This window comes from Numida meleagris, chromosome 12, assembly GCF_002078875.1.
Source record: "Numida meleagris isolate 19003 breed g44 Domestic line chromosome 12, NumMel1.0, whole genome shotgun sequence".
NCBI classification, from domain to species: Eukaryota; Metazoa; Chordata; class Aves; order Galliformes; family Numididae; genus Numida; species Numida meleagris.
In genome coordinates, this window is record NC_034420.1 from 2,722,529 (window position 1) to 2,742,585 (window position 20,057).

The 20,057-nt window shown below is 37.7% G+C and overlaps 1 protein-coding gene across 1 annotated transcript in view; it reads right to left on the bottom strand.

The window, feature by feature from the left end:
• Positions 1–20,057, bottom strand: part of RANBP17 (RAN binding protein 17) — a gene marked incomplete at its 5' end in the record, with an annotated part of 152,996 nt that overhangs the window by 114,461 nt on the left and 18,478 nt on the right. The window contains 3 exons of the mRNA XM_021410843.1: positions 10,253–10,388; positions 11,924–12,029; positions 15,959–16,152. Coding sequence (XP_021266518.1) covers positions 10,253–10,388; positions 11,924–12,029; positions 15,959–16,152 — 436 coding nt within the window. The remainder of the gene's footprint in view (positions 1–10,252; positions 10,389–11,923; positions 12,030–15,958; positions 16,153–20,057) is intronic.

Below are 20,057 nucleotides of genomic sequence, written 5' to 3' on the forward strand. Positions count from 1 at the left end.
TTCCATGAAAACTACAACGGATACGAAGAGGACAAGAACACTCTTTGACAGAGCAAATTCTCAGCTACAACTGTTTTTCAACACAATCAGCAGCAGTAGCTGTGCATTTTCACTAGGCCGCCCCTTTGCTCCCTATGCACTTCCACGTGACAGCCACTGTGCCAGACTGCCCCTCTGCTGCCACCTGTCACACGGCAACAAAATGGGATGGAATATGGGTGGGAAGGTTCAGCCTCTACCACCACACAACCAACATCCACCTCTGATGCTGTGGGCCAACATAATGAAATGAGAGGCATTTCTTTCGGAGCAGCCCTCATTTAGTGACTGTTATCTGATACAGTCACTAAACAGTGTAATAGTTCCTCTGTGCCAGAAATATTTTCAATTTACTTGCACTCAAAATAAGATAAAAAGTGCTGTAAGATGGATTCTGTTTAACACGTGTCCCTCTACCTAAGCAAACCAACACTTATCACTCAAAAGAAGCGATTCCAAGGAGACAGAGCAGAAAACTAATTCATCACAACCCCTAACTAACCTACCCTAGAGGGAACTTCAGATTCTTCTGTCTGCATACATACTAGAAATTTTCAGAAGGTAAGCCAACAAACAGACTCAGTCCAGCTCTCTGTGAGATACTCGTGAACGATTATCAGCAAAGGGTCTTCCTTATCCTTTTCTTAGCATGCAGCAGGCTTTGACTTCTTTTTCCCCAGAACTAAACTGCTATGCTAAATCGCCTGATATGTAACATGCAACTTTGCTATAAGAAAACAAACAAATGAAATCCCATGACAAAGAAAAAAAAGCAGCACCACGCATACCCCTTTGTGACATTCAGCAGCACTGTTTTAGCAGCATTTTGTTGTTACCACAATTCTCCCTTCTCTTGCTACCTGTTTAATTTGTTCTGGGTACTCGCTACTTAAAAAATAGTGTTCTCTCTCAAATAATTAATTTTTATCACATCCAAACAACCCAAGAATGGATTTGCCAGACACTAAAGAAGTCAATAATTTGTGGTGGAAGCAGGATTAGTTTTTAAGTCCGCGAGTGATAGTATCAATTCTGAATCGTTTACATATTAGTTTACAAATACTGCTTATAGCTTAATAGCATCATAGATGTAACTTCACAAAGATATTGGCTCTAGACAGTAATTATATCCTCAGCCTAATGTTGCAGTTAATGGACGTACACATTTCAATGATAATTGCAGTGCCTGAACATGATAATGTGCCTTTATTAGCAGCTACAAAATAAAGCCCTGTTACAGCCAAGTGCAGAACTGAACTATGCTAATTATTTATTTTTAAGATTGCCTGATTTGTGTTGCAAAATTATAAAATAAAAAAGCACAGCACTTTGAAACCAATGCTTTAACTGCAAAGGACACTGAACAGTTCCACAAAGGTTCACTCAGGTTGTAGCTGTGAGCAATGGGCCAAAGCCTAACGAGCTGGTAAGGTACAGGCACAGGTAACTCAACAGCAAATACACTGGAGTTTAAAAATATATATATATTTAAGGATTTAAGGTTTTTAAATAGCATCAGAAGAGAAGGAAGACGACCAGGAATATTAAAAAAAGAAAAAAAAACCTTGGAAAAATATAAAACCAAACAAAGCAAGCAAACATAGAATGGGAAATGCTGCACAGTCCCAGAAGAAAAGCGTTCTGATTCCTGCACGAAACAACCAAGTAAAAAAATGGCAGAACTGAAGATGTGTAAAATACAGAATAGTTCCCAACTCAGAGTTTACGACTGCACAGTTCTTAGTGTTTGTCTTTATGTCCTGACTGATACCTTACTGTACAGAATTTCCACATTATGGAGAAATTCTGTGGAGTAATTCCTAGAAGCAGCTGAAGAGTAGGCGCACTGTATTATGATTTACTGTAAATAAGAACTGTTGTCCAGTCGCAGGAATTAGGATCTCTCAGTTTACAGGTCAGTTCTATTCTCTTATTTTAAACAAAAGCACAAACAGCTGAGCAATAATTATTTCAAGAAACTTTCAAAGTACTATTTCTTCAAAGGAAATCCAATTATTTTTCACACGAAGCAAGATGTTTGTTAGTGTAAGCCACAATCCAAAGTAACTGTTCATTTTTATAAGCAACGACCCCATTAACATAGCTTGTACCATTTGGGGGCAATTGAATAAATTGAAATAGTAGGCCAGGAGTATTTGTTGGAAGTTCTTTCTAATCAAGAAAGGACAGGAACTAAAAGGAGACCAACCTGAGCAGAACTTCCTCGAGTAAGCTTTTGCTAGTTTCTCACTTTCTATAAAATAAATCAGTCAATAAATGTCAGATCCTCCAAGAGGACAGGACCAAAGTGATACACACTCAGATGAAGAAACTTTTTTTTCTGATGACAAATAAATTAACAAATTACCAATCCTTTTGTCCAAGAAACTGTAAGCCCAGTAACTACAATCCCACAAAGCGATCCTGTACTTCAGTCTGAAGTGCAGATTTGATTAGTTTTGTGGATGTCTCCATGCTGGAAGACAGAAGTATAGTTCAAGAAATATTAGATGTTCTCATCTAATTTTTGCTCTTAAAAGCTTTGGAAGCAAGATTTTTTTTTATTTAAAAGCATCACTAAAATCACCAAGAATTTACTTCTCAAATAAGTAACTGTATTCATCTATTTCAACCTTATCTTTAAACAGCATGCTGACTGCACTGAACTAGTGCATTAAACATTTAAAACCTTTTTGAAATATACAGGGATATTTTGTAACTTCTCAAGTTCTGTATGTAAGCCCAATACTTGCTCAATTTTGCAGTTAAAATTGTTTAGAAGAAAAGGTTTATAAAAAAATCAGTAACAAGATTTCTCAGCTGGAATGTTTGCACCAGTTCTACAGATTAGAAAACTCCTACAATACTCTGACCACCAGGCAGCGTCTTAGTTTGATTGCCATCTACGTTCTTTGCATTATGTTCAATTTAATTCCCAAAGAGTGCTACCTGAATTTGGAGGCATGAGCAGCCCTACGCAGTGTCTGTGCATACTAGAACTATACCTGCTCAGTCCTACCTGGCTCATTCTTTTCTGCACAGACATTCTGGCTACAGGCTGCCTCAAAAGAAGAAGGATTTTGCAAGAACCTCTGAAGTTTTGCATCAGTACCAGATGGATCCAAGCTGCATTACAGACAATCCCCGCTTTCCTGTCGGACCTGCAAGGAGATTGAACCCAACACAGAGAAGGAGACTGCTGCTGCCTCGCAGAACAGCAGGGCAGCTGTGGAACAACAAAACAAGGTTTGGCCCAGTGAAGCGAAAATCATCAGTGACAATATTTTTCTTCTGAAACAGCCATTCTTTATTCTTCCTAAAATATGCCATGGAAATAAGTTGCACCCAATTCTCACTACAATGCTTCCTTAACAAACTCTAAATGTTAAACTTAAATGAGAGGCATTTCAAGCAATCTGAAAAATATTCAGTTCAATTAAAAATAATTGATGCATGGTGAAATAATTCTTCCCAAAGCTGCTGTAAAATCTTCAAAAAATAAAGCTACTTAATAATTTTCATCTCCTACAGGCTAGAGAGAAGCATTATTGCATATTAAAAATTGGAGTGTGGTTTTCCCAGAGGTAAAAGAAAGTTATTAAAACAACCTATTTATTGTTGATATAACTATCCATTTGTGCTACACAAAAAGTAACAATTTCAGTACATTAAAAGAAAAGCTAATTAAGGCATAATTAGTATTTTCTATGTTTTGATAATTAAGGGTTAGTTGGCTATTTCTTCTTAAATTCCTTTTTGATGTACCCCAACCAAGCCTTTAATGAGCAGCTAACGCTATTGAATCCCTGATGGCTGAGGAGTTTAGTGACCACTACTACATTACTTCCATTTATCACTGCCTCTTTACCTATAAATTAAAGTAGCCCTGTAGCTACGTTGATCTACTTTATATCAATTTCTTCATCCATATCAGCTGAATATGTATGGCATTAACCTCATTTACTAGTTTGGAAAAGCTGAATTAAAATGAGATCTAATTTCTAGCGCTCAGAACAATTTCAAAACTGCCTGCTAATTTCCACCACCTGTCAGTGCTGTGATCTTCACCTCGTTGTAATGAAATAAAACAGTATATATATTTTACAGCTCAGAAAAGGATAATCATTCATAAGTGTTAAGACATCATTAATCACAAAGACACCGGGACCCAGGACGTTTTATGAGATGCACCACAACCAACACCTTTGCTTGCAAAGATCCCCACTGAAGTCAGTGGGATTCCTACAGATCTCTGAGTCTCAACCTGTGCAGGGTGAAAGCAGTCAAACCCTCACAGACGTGGGCTTGGTTTTTGTTCTATTTGTTGTGACTTGCATTTTTTTTTTCTATTTTGCTAGGTCATGCTTCTGTGTCTGCAGGCAGTGTAATCAAATATACATATACCAAAGAAATCTCAAACTAACAGAAGTCAACAGAATACAAGTATCCAAGTTATGCATTAGAAGACAAACCCCTGTTCTGTGTTTAGATGATACTTGGTTACATGTGTTTTTTGCTTTCAGCTACTGCAAATAACATAGCAAGGAAATGATATTTTTCCTCCCCTCTAAACACATTGCAGTCTAAATTTTAGACCCTCCAGATATTTTTTTTAATCATAATGCAGATCTACCTCACATGTCAAGCCTGTAATTTAAAAGCTTTAAAAACACAAACAGATGCAATCCTAAATGTGAATATAGTAACATCTTCATATTCACCACATAAGTAAAAAAAAAAAAGTACAGGATACAGCAAGAAGTTCCATTTGCATCCTCCACGCCCCGCTTCATTGTCACGCTTCAAATTGTGTATGTAAAGACTCCTTATCAAACAAGAATGCACACTTCTATGTAATTGTGCACGCTCACCTGCACTAGTGTTACAATGAAATCAGATGCCATAGCTTGCTCAGCTGATGCACCTGATGAAGATGCCAGGTATCTCTCCTCATTTTTACATGGGGCTGTTTCCCAGAAACAAAAGTCTCCAGATTATAACTCCTACTTTCTCCTTTGGGTCTCACCCACTTTGATTTAAAGCTAGAGCAAACCGAAAGCATGGCTTAGCCGAACACCCCACTGCCAGTGGTCTCCACTTCTGCCACCCAGTACATATCAAAAATACCTGCAGAGTACTCTACACACAGTAGGGCTACTGTTTGCTTAGAGAGTGCAACACAAAACCATGAACTGCTTTGTGGTGGAGCAAAGGAGTTTACCTAAAGGCATTCTGATTTTTAAGTTTTAAGCTACTGAAAGCAATACCAGCAAATGAGTTTTCATATGCAAAACCCAACCTTCCAAGCATAACTGTTCTGATGATGGGCCTAAAAATGGCTTTGCCTACAAAAGCTGAAAACAGAACTCCAGCAATAACCTTCGGTCAGGCTCTGCCAAAGAGCACAGCTCAGTCTAAAATACTTGCTATTACTAATGTCATTTTCACCACGCTACCCTCATCTAACACGTGAATACCTTCCAGTTTTGACCTCTGTGTTTCAAGAGCAGCAACAGGAAAGCAAAGGGACAACTCTAGTTAAATAGCGCCACATGCTGTAGAACGTGCACATGGCAAGTGCCAAATGATGGAAGATAAAATTCTTCATGTTAGAACAGAAAGAAAAGCAGTGAGAGTGACATAATGTACAGTTTTGTACACTAATTCTAAAGCCTACATAATGCCAGAACGTTTTAATTGCAATTTCTCTTCTACAGAATCACTCTCACAATCTACTAAATATTTTCAATCACTTTCATATTTTGCCAGCTCAGGGCTGGTAAAAACCAAACCTGATGATGCAAAGGATCTAACAGTAAGAACTTCTACATATATGTATATATATTTAAAACTTTTTTCAAGTTCAGAAATGCTATTAATTGACACAGCTAAGCTGAATTTATGAAATATTAACTGGCCAAACATTTCCAGCAAGTTACAGTTTGATTTTCTCTTGACAATTTCATGTTGCCAGTTAGAGAGAGCCCAGTGTGATGCCAACGCAGCCTGTCCCCAAAAGGGAGCTAGCAGCAGATGCAGTCTGAACCACATTGGGGAAGGTTACAAAGCCCTCCCACTGCCTCCCCACCTTTCAGACTAGGAGGCAGCCTTCCCTGCCACCTTCTCATGTTCAAGGATATTCTAATTCCTGCCACTCGGTTCCATTGATCCCCCATGTATTGCACGTGGCACGTGCTTGTGCTGCTTGCTGACAGTGAGCGCCGACACGAATATTTCCCCCTACCTCATGGTGGCTCAGAAGAAAACAGAGCCCAGAAAAATAGTGGATGAAGGAAAAGTGTTCAATGAGAAATGGCCAGATGAGAACTCTTTTCTCAAGACAAATAAGATGGCACTATGTTTAACTGGTAAGGAAACTGTCCGTTTTCAAAGCTTACAATTTCAGAAGACATTGCCTGCAAAAACCCGCTGCCAAACTTGATGCCTATCAGGGAACGCTTCGTACAGACAAAACAGCGGAATGGAAAAAGTCTGCCTCAACAAAATCTGTCAAAAAATGGACTCTGTTATAAAAGCTAGTTATGCAAATCTGATTGCAAAAAACGTCAAAACTCCTTACTGATGGGGAGTTCATTAAGTAACGTTTGTAAAGCGTGGCAGATACAACGTGTCCTCATTAAAAAAAATCAGATTTTTCTAAAATCAGTTTGTCTCACCAGACCATAGTCAGGAGAATTGAAGCAATAGGAAAATATCACAAGAAATATGGAGAAAAAAGCTGCTAATTTCAAATTTTACGCTTTGGCAATAGATGAAAGTACTGATGCTGCAGATACGGCTCAATTTGCCATTTCCATCAGTGGCACTGACAATGAATAAAAGGTCACTGAAGAAATGGCTTCTTTGGTGCCATTAGAAGACACAGCTACAGTTGTCTATAGTTTTTCCTACAAAGAGGTGCCCCAAACTGGACATGCTATTCCAGCTGCAGCCCTATCAGAATCAAACAGACCTGAATAAGAATCTCCAGTACCTGACTTAATATTCCTTCCACCACATTCCTACAAATGTCTCTTCTTGTACGCAAAAGCAACATGTCCTATTGACTAACCCTGCTTGTAAAGCACTAATCTCCACAGCATTCTCTGAAATGCTGCTGTCTGGTCAGACATTTCCCCTTCCTAGCTGTAAGCCTGTATTTTCACACCTAAGCATGGTGTTTCACCAGTGTTTTCAAGTTCCAGGTTATTTCTCCAGCTTATGGAGATTTTTCTGAATTCCTACCCTATCCTTTGTGATTCCATCTCCTCCCAGTCTAGTGTAACTTGCAAACTTAAATAATCATACAGTTGATCATGTGTTAAGAATACTGCAAAGGAAAAGAGTCATACAGCATAATGTTTTCTCTAATAGGCAACATTTGGTGCCAGGAGTCAGATTCCAGCACAGTATTACACCACTCACAGCAACTGCTCGCAGTGGCACACTAATAACAGAGCTACCACTATTCTGTAGATAACTAATAGAAGATGAAACTACAAATTCAGTAACATGCCATAATAAGATCACTCTATTATCTCAGCATTAAACCAAAATATATATTGGTAGACAGACAGACGGCTATACGGTACCAAAGAACCCAGTCTAGTATTTAACAGAAATAGAAACATATATTTATTCATTCACCGCTCTATTTAGTTCAAAAGATAGCATCTTGATGTCTTATCTTTGTATTGGAAATACTAAGGTACTTAAAGGACATCACAGTATCACAGAAGAGATTTTCAGGAGTTTCCTACTCTCCCATAGACAGCAAGCCCCGTGGGATTGTTTACTAAGAATGCATTTATTTACTGAGCCCAAAGTTCTTCTGCAATGAGTTTGTTTTTATAGTATGCACAGATGCAAAAACGAGTCAATTCATGAATAAAATTAATATATTTCTACAACTTGCTCCACAATTTCATTCAACTATTCTGCCTTCTATAACCATGTTCTGTATGCAAGCGTATGATTAACTAGAGAAATATTCCTAAAGATTACTTCAGCATGGCTGAGGCGTGCAAAATTTTCATTACACATTCTGTAAATAAATCCATTCAAGCAGTCTTGAATATTTATATAAATGTGTATTAAGTTAGTCACTTGATGTATGCCTGCTATTTCTGCTACCAAGTGCAAGCCTTTTTATTGTGTATTTGTAAATACCTGCCAGCAACACACTGTACCGTGGGATTTACAACTGTGAGGGTAGAATGCCATCTGCTGCTATACTTGCTGTTACAGCAGGATAGAACAGAAGAATCACCATACAAGTGCTGTCTTCTGATTTTCTCTTAACTGCAAAATGTACACAATCATTTTATTTTATTAAAAATTGAAAACACAAAAAACCACAACTGGGAGCTCAGAAGCATTTACAGAGTTTTCACTGTAAGATCAGGTAAAGCAATGGGATATGGACCACAGAATTCTATCGGTGCAAATGAGAGACTGTTATATCAAGCCTATCAGAGCAAAACAAAAACAAGAAAAAAAAAGAAAATGTAATTAGCGTAATCTGACTGCAAACTAAATTATGCCGGTGCATATTGTAAGGAAACCATTCAAAAAGCACATCTTGAAAATGCATTTGTAATGAACTACAGAGTTGCTACACTGGGTCTAGAATTTAGCAACAACCCTTGAAGGGTTATGCACCCTGTCAAACCTTTCACTTTCCTAGGCTGGGCGCAGACAAAGCATAGGTTGGAACCAAAAGCATAATGTGGAATCTGATATAGTAACAGTTTGATTCATCCCCACGTACTGAGAAAAAAAAATATCAACACCACCACAACCAAAAAAAAAATCTTTTCCTGAATTCAACCTACAGTTTTACGCCGAGTCCTTTGGGTAAAAGCTAATTCTTTCTGATCTAATTGCTCTTCAATAAATCAAATGGAAACATTAGGCAGCATTTTACTCGATAACAAACCATTTAACCTTCCACACTCAATGCAATCACAGAGCTAGTCTTATGGTTATTCAAAACACATTGCTGAGCCAGATAAATCCAGAGGTACTGAACTCAAGCGTGGCTGGCAAACGTCCAACTTTTGCATTTTTTCTCCTGAGAAGGGAGCTCCAGGTGTGCACTGCTTTACCCACATCAAATGCCTCCAGCCTTCCCTAACGAAGGACACGATGCTTAGGTAGTCAACCTCGCAACAATCTGTTAGAGCACGCTCTGTACTGACTGCACTTCACACAGTTAGAGCCCAATGAGTCAGGCCACAAAAACGTACAATCAAAACCCTCAGCAATGACGAAAACTGGACAGAAAGACAAAATAATCCGGGAATTAGAGATCAGAGTAACACCAAATACAGCCACCTTGCCTTGGAATTGCCATCGGTAGGAGTTCTGCTAGTGAAAACACTAGGAAAAGTACTAGTAAAAATGTACTACGTAATTAAAAATAACAAACCAGCTTTGACAATTGAAAGGAACACATGATTTTCATGAGAAAGCGATTCAGTGTAGTGTAAAACTGTACTTTTAATTTTAAGTTAGGAACCATTCAATAAAGTTGAAGTACAGTTCAAACCCAAAGGGATAAAAGAATTCCTTAGATTGGTACCAATCACCAAAAAGCAAGGACACAGAACTACAGAAGTAAAATCAGATCTCAGACACTGTCACAATTCCTGCTAAAGATTTGCTTGGGGCTCCCAACAGAACTCTCAGTCTTTCTCAAGATCAATTGATCTCATCTTACTGACATTCTCTTTATAACATCTGTATTATGACTGTCCCCTACAGTTAAGGTGAATTAACTGCTGCTTCTTCAAAAATGCATCTTACTTTTCCCTCTTTCGTATTTAAAATGCAGAAAAGCTAAGTAATGAGAGAAATACAGTGGAAACCACGTAAATGAGTAACTGTCAAAAGAAAAGAACTATTAAAAGAATAAATCTTGTGTACTCAGCTGTGAAATATAACACAATATAGCAGAACCCAGTTAAATGTTTGAAATAAAAAATTGAAGTGCAAAGTAACCTAGAATTGTTTAATGAACATAGCTGTTAAAATATTAACTCCTTGCATGCTTAAACTTAAGAGCATGACGACACCACATCTGAAAGTCACACAGCTTTCCAATCAACCACAAGCTAAGCTCCATAGCTTGTGTGTGTAAGGTATATTGTCAGGTCAATTTCTCCACAGGCCTCTTCTATTTTAAATGTCAGTGTTTAGAGCAGACGTTTACCTTGGAGGTGTGCTGAAGCTGGTCCCCCACATACATTTTGCGGAACTGATCCAAGAACCACAGAATTGCCAGTTCTATTTTTTCATTACTGGACTGTGGTAGCTGGGCATCCATCAGAGACATCAGCTGAAACACTCTTCAATAACAAAAAAAGAAGAGAAATTTTCAGGATGGACTTTCAAGTCAAATGATATTACCACAGCTAATTTCTTCAGGAACCCACCAGCCATTTTTTGTTCGCCTAAGTATCTTCCAGGATTTTGTTCTGCTTAGATGCTAATTATGCTAATTGACCACTATTAAACATAAACATCAACGTAATGCTTTTCTAATTACTTTGTCACTTGAAATTTTTCTCAGATGCATGTGTTACGCTGTGGCAAATCTGTAAAATATTTTCTGTTCTTAGATCATTAATTCCACAATTTAACAAAAGAAAAATTTGAGCACCACAGGTTGCAAATTGGAAGTGCAAGGTAAAAGATGTTCAGGTTCCCTGGAAATCGAAGCTGTTGTACTCAGAAATAAATTTTTATATGTAGTATATGATGGGTAGTCTCTTAAAACATCTGAACAGTATTTTCTGATCTAAATTCTTACACTGTACACATCTCTTTACCACGACTGATTTCAAAGAATTAACTACAGCTTTAATCAGCTAAGAGTATTTAAGGTTGTTTTTTTTTTCTTCATATTACTTTATTTCATTTTCCATGTTATTCTATGATCTGTTCCTTGAAATCTTGGTTCCGTAACAATTCCAAAAATTATTCTGACCCTTCCCCAATACTGAAATACAGAGTAACTAAATCAGAAGTCAGGAGGCTACTTCATTTGTAAGCCTATCTATGAAAACCTCTCATTATTAATAAAAACATAGTAGAAGACTGCTAACACCAGACAATCCTAGGGTAGATTAGGAAGGCAAGAAACAAAGGAGAAAATGTAAAGCTTTTTATCCAATTATAGACTGTATGCCCTTTTTTATGTCTTAGCTAGATGGTGTAAATACCAGGATCAACAATGCATGCCCTTCTTCACATGCTCCTGGGTGTAAACCAGGATCAAGGAAGTGTTCATCACATCCTGTTTGCCACAGAGTATATATGTAATTTACAATACTCCCTAGCATAATCCTTAACCTGAAAGTTGGCATAATAGACTATAGCACACTTATTTTAAATCCAAAGCCTTTTTATTCCTAGTTCTAATCTAAAAGTTGCCCTAAGTTTTCAATGGTTGACTAGCAGCTCCTCTACACTCCTTCACTTGCAAGACTCTTGATTAATATGAAGGAAATAGCACAGAAAATAGTAACCACAGCTCATAATGAAGAAAATTAATACTTGTTTAGGAGTATAACAACAAAAATATCTAGTAGCCATATGATCATATCTAAAGACTGGTTATATTAAGAGACATGTTTGCCTTTAGGCTTCTTCCATTTCTCTTTAGCAGAACTTTGAAATGATAGCCTCACTGACCCCTTCGCTACTCAATGATGACAGAGGAAAGACCATGGTCACTGGAATGGTCTCAGTCCATAGAAAGGCAAACAGTCCTTGAATGCCCACCATCCAAACAATGGACAAAGACCGAGACAGTCAAGTTCAAAATGTTTTCCGATACTAAAACATTACAAAAATAAAAATAAAATCAAGCAATACTTACCGACAGGATAATTCTCCATCCATAGCATCATGTTCATCAGTGCTAGTATACGTTAATCTTCCTCCCACAAAAGTACCGACAAAATAGACAAGCCATGCCAGACGTCCTACCGTGAAAAAGAAGAAAAGAACAGTTACTGGTGATAAACCATGATGGTAGTACAACGCACTTCCACTAAGGAATCAGCGCTCTCTTAAGGTATCAGATTGTAGAATGCTGTCAAGAGAGTGGTTAAGTTTCTGCTCTTCACAGATTTAAAACCTACCCAGAGAACTCAACCAACATGAAATTCTGAAGAGAACTGACAGATAAACTAGAATAGCTTACTGAACTGGATGCATTTATAAACAAAACACCAAAGAACAAACTCGAAATACAAATCAAACAAATTCACTCCGATAAAGATTACACATATAATTAATCTAGTATTTTCACTTGCCAGCCACAAGTTATTTCACAGCATAGAACTGTGGTGCAGTTGTATCTACTCAACCGCACAGGGAAATAGTTGAGACTCTCTAGTCTGCTTACTTTCTTTGCTCTATTTAAAATAATTACTTGTAATGTTCAACTAATGCCTAAACTCTTATTTTGAAAGTGAAAAATCATTTGTACAAAAGACAATTTTTATTTCAAAAGTCAAGCATATTCTTAATGAAAAGAATTTCTAAACCACTGCATACTTGTAGTGAAAGGAAGTCTCCTTAATACTACTCCATCATTCTTCCTGATCTTGCAGATTGTTTAGTTGTCAGTTTCCAATAAAGCACCTGTAGAATCCACTGGTATAGTCCTTACCAGGTAAAGGACAACGTAAGGATCATAATGTTTGTAAAGCTTAGTTCCTAAATACACAAACTCTAGGAGTTATTGAGTATATGTCACAAAGACTTCAAATACTGAAATCCAGTTTTCTAAGTATGGTACTCAAGTTTACAAACATCAAACTGAGAATTATTTTGGCCTCTCTTCTGCTGGACATTCACTACCACACTGCAAAGTCTGGCTTATTTTAACCTCTCTGGCACGTTAGGGTGTAATACTTTTACAATCTTTGACCTACTCATACCTACTCAAGCAATGCAGATTCCTGCTTCAGCTTTTTAAGCTGTAAATCCAGTATCTAATGGTATCCTCCCTCAGCAAAGTAGTGACAAATCTAAGATCTCAATGGCAAAATAATATACAAATCTGTAAAAATTTCAAGACTCCTTCCTCAACTGAAATGCACAGAGACAACAGAGTATAAAACTACTTTTAGACTCCATCTTAATTTGGCAAAAGGTACTTTGCAATAAATTCCAACCAAATTAAAAACAACAACACAGCGAAGACAAATAAATCGGAACAGTTTCCATGCAAGTTAAATCAACTTATGAACAAGGGTTCTCAATAAGAGTGAAATTTACATAAGCTAGATTTCTTACCACCATTACTAGGATTTTACCAAGCGATGACAGCATAACTTACAAGAGTGAAGACAAAACACTGATGAATAAAGTGTCTTCAGAACACATTCTGAAGTTTAACATAAACAAAAAACTACAGATAAACAAAGAAGGTTACATCACAACTTCAAAACAACATTCTACTTTGAATATTTCTATGTACATATGGGGATTGCTCTCAGTACAGTAGCTATGAAAATCTCTGAGGTTTTCTATCAAGTTTATTCTCTGATAAACTACTCTCCATTCACACAACATGAAATGTTACTTCATTTCCTCATGTTTAGCATAGTTGTATTTTGGAAAACCCAGAAATGAGAAACAAATGAATGCTCTACTTCCTAAGCTCCTTCAAGGAGGAACCATTAATAGTATTGAGACGTTCCAACATCCTTATGACCTGAATACGGTTTATCGCATGACAATTCAACATAAATAGTGAAAAAAACCCAACAACCTCCATTACATAACAAAGGTGGTGTGATCATATCTACCCTAAAAGATAAAGCAGAATATGGAATAACACGTAGATGATTTCAAGACAAGATTGGGTTTATCTTAAATCTCAGTCCTATTTTTAAAAATTACCACGGAAATATGTACACAACAAGATCTGGGACAGAAAACACTTTGTGACAAGGAACAAGCGTCAACTTTTGAGATGAGATACACGATGAAAACTTCCAAACATCTTCTTATGTTTTTGCTGTTCCATTTCCAAATAATTATTATCTGTAACGGCAGTTGACACCGCTGTCCTATAACCAACAGATTGGCCTATTCATATCAAGACCTTTGCTTCTTCATAAATACAACATTTCCAAGCAAAACTTTATCAAATGCGCCACAGACTGCAGTACAAACAGCTGTTAATTTAAGGCATGGAGAGATTAACACCATCACGAACTAAAGACTGAGGAGCTGAAGTGTCTAAGAGAACAATCAGTGCTCAAATCAGCATTAACAGCTACTAAAGAGTGGCCATTTGAAGATGGTATCATAAAGCAACTATGAAGTGATGCTGGCAGAACAATCACTTTGGCCAATAATCTTTTTAAAAATAAAAACCCGTATTCTCTTGCAAATTGCAGCAGCTCGCATTTAGTTATGTGATGATACTCAATGATTTTCTGACAACAGCCCTCTTCTCTTACCACAACAATTAAAAGGTTTAACTTCTTCCCCTCTTTTAGACCCTCAGTATTTACAATTTTCAGTGCATTTGCTTTCGCAGCTACTTAGGCAGACAACATCTTTTCTTTTAGAAAATAATTATTGCAGTAATAATCTGTAATTATGGTTTATAACAGCAATAATCCCAAAGAAATGAGTCATTACCATAGATCATGAGTAATCATTAACTACTGCTAATGACCCATTTCTTGGGGATTATTGTTTTAGTAAAGCATGACCACATCACTATTGATACCGAGAGCAAGACAGTATAATAAAATGGGATCTTAATATTGTATTAACTTATTTTGCAACATTAAAAGCCATTAAACATCTAAATTTAACTACGTATATCTAGGGGATGTAGCAGCTATTGTTCTCCATGAGCACAAACATTTTGTTTGCAAAAAAGAAAAAAAAAACAAAATTTAAACTGCACCAAATATTTTCTAATGCATAAAGGCATAGTCCCCAGAGCACTGACACTGAAAGATTCCAACTGATTCCATCCCTTTGGTCCCCCTTATTGGGTAACGGAGTGTAAATTCAGACAGCAGCTAGTCAATGAAACCAGGTCATTCAGTGGAAGTTCTCCCACACAGAAGTTGCTAGGTGCATGGGAGAAAGTGGAATAAATAAAATCAGGTAAGTAAAAGGTTTTATATACATCAATGAAAAAATAGCTACTACATAGAAGGAAATCAACGTATTTAAATTGTCAGCGGAAGAACAGCAAAATATATCACAAGTATTGGAAAGCATGCAGAGAAACAGCTGTATAACACCATAACCTGTCCCATCTTCTCAAAACAACACCATTTATCCATGTAAAGATGTAACAGATACAAGATAATTATATTAAAAAAGAGCCAGTAGTTATAATCTAAGTGAGATACAAGGGCCTGAAATAGGTATCCAAAAATATGCTACAAGTACTACTTATTCTTACAACTTACACTGTAACAATTAACTAGCGTTTCTTGAAAGTCTGCTAATTTACCTTAACAGAGTTGATTAAAGTAACCTAAGGTTTTAAAAATAAATTTAGTTTTTACAGATGGATAAATGCAAGAAGAAAAAAGTTAAGACCTTCAATTCCAGAAAATACTCAAATTGCAGCTTCCCATAAGTGCACCTGGGGCACTGAAGTGTTGATTTTCAGAAATTTAAGAAGTTTTTAGAACTCTCATGCCTATATTCTAAAGATGTAACAAGATATTAAAGATATCAACTGTCAGTGTACCTATTTAACATAAAGACAACCAGTGAAAATGTGGTGCAAGTTTACTCGGAACATGAGTTTCTAGTTCCAGAAAAGATGTAGGGGCATCCGCCCCAAGATCATCACTTTTTCATATGCAAGGATATTTTTATTGGCACATAAAACAGACTAAAAATTAAATTAAATACTAACCTTCCTGGACTGTGATTTCTAATGGATTCCTACTAGAAGAGTGCAATAGTTTTTGGTAGTTTTGTGCATTTTGGTCAAACAACTGTACAAGAAGTGTACAGGTCTTTTCATATTCACACCTGCTAACTGTGCATAGTTGCTCCAGTTGTTGGAAAACTGTAGCTGTATCATCCAGTGGATCTTCCAGGCCATCTCTGGAATAGAAATAAAACGTAACCACTTAGCCACATTGCTTGAAAGCTGCTTCTTTGCTTTCCCATCCAGATCTTGCACAACTGTCACTGAAATGCTGAGCTATATATAAGAGCCTTAGCATCTGGTGTACACAACAGACAGATGTAAGCTCTCATTTTAAATACACACATATCCCTCCCCACCCACCAGAACAATATTTCAGTTAACATATAGCTTAAAATGCAAAGACCTACAAGGCAGATAGCAGAGGAGATTGGCAGTATGAACACAAAGGTAAATCCTGAAGATCTGAGGTCCTTTGTGCCTATGCCTGAAAACTAACAAGCAGCGTATTTCTCACAGGATGATTGTGGGAAAGAATGGAATACATAGTAGAAATGGATTTCGCATATTCATCAAATTAAGTACGAGACCATGAGATCAAAGCCAAGAAGCAAGTTTCAGTAAAATCCCATGCAGTAGCTTTATAAATCTTTATTATGGGTTCTGCTACAAGAAACACCTGTAACAAAAAGAGCAATAGCTCTTCCTGTGAAGAGTATAACTGTATTCATTACACAAATCACAGTAGGAAAGGTTTATTCATCAGTAAGTTAAACTCCTGCAGCACAGGCAATGAACAATCTGTGGAGTCTTCAGAATGTTCCCCTGGGTACAGATAAAGCATCATATCTTTATGTAAAGGAATGTAAGCATGACTGCAAGGTGAACACAGAGCTCAGGAGCAAATCAGTCAAGCAGGCTGTGAAAATAAAGGTCTATACTGAATCCTCAAATCCAAAAGAGTGAGCAAAGAAAGCTGAAATCCCAGACATTGGGCACTACTTTAGGTATAAAGGCTAGCAAGTCAGTGAGCTCGCTGACCTTGGAACGCTTCAGTAAGAAACTACTTCTTTCCAGATAAAATACATCTCCTTGGTATTAAAAGGCTTAGTCGTAGTAAGGATGGAGGTATCTTTTCCTTGACTTAGAGCCCACATGGCTAATTCAGACTGGTGGATGTATCAATGTGCCCCAGTGCTAACACCTAAACTTTGAAAGATATAGAACAGCTGATGATCTTTCTCTAACTCTAAGACGAGCTGGGATGGCTCCTGAATGGACGGTGATACTATCAACTACACTGGCTTGTAAGGAAAATGACCACTCCAGAAAGTAAGACTTACTTGCAAAGATACCAATTAATGTTCTTGGAGCAAACAGAAGTCTTGTGAGATCAGCTCCCAGATATCCCATGTTTCTCAAGAATTGTCTAGACATTTACTATCAAAGTCTACATTTGATATAGCTCTCTACAGAAATTTATAACAGAGGATCTTCATCACAAAAGAAATTACAACGATACCAGAAAGATACATCACTTAGAGCTGCAGAAGGTTTCGTGCTCACAGCAATGTCAGGACTGTCTTAAGAATGATACAGACTGGTTGAAGAGACAATCAGTACTCTCCTTGTTTTTTTCCTGTTTGCTTTCTTCGCAGCTTGGAAAGCTTACTCTTCCAAAGAATGAAGTAACAAGGACACCCAGAAGGATCTCTTGCAAGTTCCAAACTGAAAGAAATGCAACTTTCAATGCTGATGATGACAACAACAACACATTTTGATGGAGGTGCTCATGTGAGATGGTACAATCCAGAAGCTCAGCCCTGCTGAGTGCTTCACATCTGGAAGCGGATACTGCACTTAACACTCAGCAGAGGAGAAAATTGATAAAAGGGTCACCCTGATATTAAATTACAAATTAAATTACAAAAACAGAACAGAAAATATTACTTAAACTGCCAAAGAAGTTTAACCTGCTTGAGACATGGCACAAGAAAACCAACTGCATCTATACTAAGCTGCTGCTTCTTCCCATTCCTAGCTTTGGAAGGCTGGAAGCACACAACTTTGAGTCATTAGGAACCTTCAACATACCTAAGGCAAGTAACACCAACAGTAACTTAGTGACTAAGAAGTGAGATGAAAAGAGATGTACACATGAGATTTTGGCTACGTTGAGACAAAAGGGTAACAATGGTGAAGGTGAATGTACTTTCTCACACAAACAAACTAAATATATCTTAGCAACAGAAAACTGAGAAAGAAAAGCACATGTGGCTTATACTACAGTCTTGTAGCCTGACACATTATCTCATAAACAGGTATTCATAAAAGCCCTCAGAAAAAACTAAATCTTTTCAGTAATCCGAACATATTTTTTTCTTTATTTGCTGTATTACAGTGTGAACTATAAGGCACACATAAACTATTAAAAAAAATATCTGAGCTAAGAACTTGGTAACCAGCCCATTTCAATCCCGGCACTCCAGCTTGTACCGTGCAGTCTCAGGCTTTCTAACGCATGGAGTTTTCTACTTGCCCCTACTCTAAAACCCATGGCCCTACAAAGTGACTAATCAAGCAATGTATATAAATAGGTCACAGCTGAAAGAGAAGACCTAACTTACAAGGGCTGCTCCAGAAGTAATGCCTCCTGTTTTATTATGTCAGCTCACCATGTCAGAGGTGGATGGTGGTGGGTTGGCAGAAGAGGATGAACCTACCCACCAATATTCTGCTATATTTTGTCGCCTGTGACAGATGGCAGCAGAAGGGCAGTCTGACACAATGGAATCTGACATGGAAGTTCATATGAAGCAAAGGTGCGGGACTGAGTTCCTCAATGTGGAAAAAATGACACCTGCTGACATTCAGCAATGCTTGTTGAACATTTACAGAGACCAAACAGTGGATGTAACACAGTGAAGTGGTGGATGGTGTGTTTCAGCAGCGGCAACAATGATGTCAAAGACAAGCCATGCTCTGGATGGCCATACACAGCTGTCACACCACAAAACGAAGAGCATGTAAGCCAGCTCATTCTCGTAAATTGGCTGATTATGACCAAGTTGCTGTGTACAGAGCTGAATACCAGCTTCAGTGCATTGGAAACAATGTTGGCAACACTGCAATATTGCACAGTTTGCACCAGGATGGTCCCACAAATGCCTACACAGGAACAGACAGAACACTGTTTGCAAGTTATTCAAGAGCTATTGAAACAATACAAGGCTGAAGGTGACAGTTTCCTGGATTAAATAATTACTGATGACAAGACATGGTGTCACTATGAGTTGGAGCCAGTACTGCGGTCCACAGAGCGACAAGCTGTGAGTTCCCCATCGAAGAAAAAGTTCTACATGCAGCCCTCAGCAGGTAAAGAGATGTGCACTGTCTTTTGGGATAGCAAACTGGTGATTCCTTCTGGACTACCTGGAAAAAACTGAGCACAGCATGGATTCTGACTGCTACATTGTGACAGAGACTAAGATGAAGGCTCAAACTTCCAGACTCATGGAAAAGATGACAACCTTTCTCTTGCAACATGATAATGCCAGGCCCCATACCAGTCTGAAGACCATGGAGCCCATTGCCAATCTTGGCTGGAAAGTCCTACCACGCCCACTGTACAGTCCAGATTTGGTGCCTTCTGACTAGCATCTGTTTGGGCTGATGAAAGATAGACTGTGTAGGCAACATTTTCCCAGCAACAACACCATCACAGCAGCTATGAAACAGTGTGGCATCTCCACCTGTGCAGGTTTTTATGAGCACAGCATGCAAGCTTGTTCACTGCTGGCAAAAATGCATAGCTAATGGTGGGTACCAGGTTCCAAAATGGCATCGTGTAGTTGAGAATTTGCTCTATCAAACAGTGTTACTGCGCTCTTTGTATCTGTTGTAGTTTCCACGGAAATAAATAGGAGGAATTACTTTCGGAGCAATGTGTGGATACTCCAAAAAAAAAAAAAAAAAGGAAAAAGAGGCTTTTTTAAGAACACAAGGGACTACAAGAGGAAAAAGAGCTAGAACCAACATTTGATTTTGACCAGGATTTAATTAGCAGAGTAAATGGTATCAA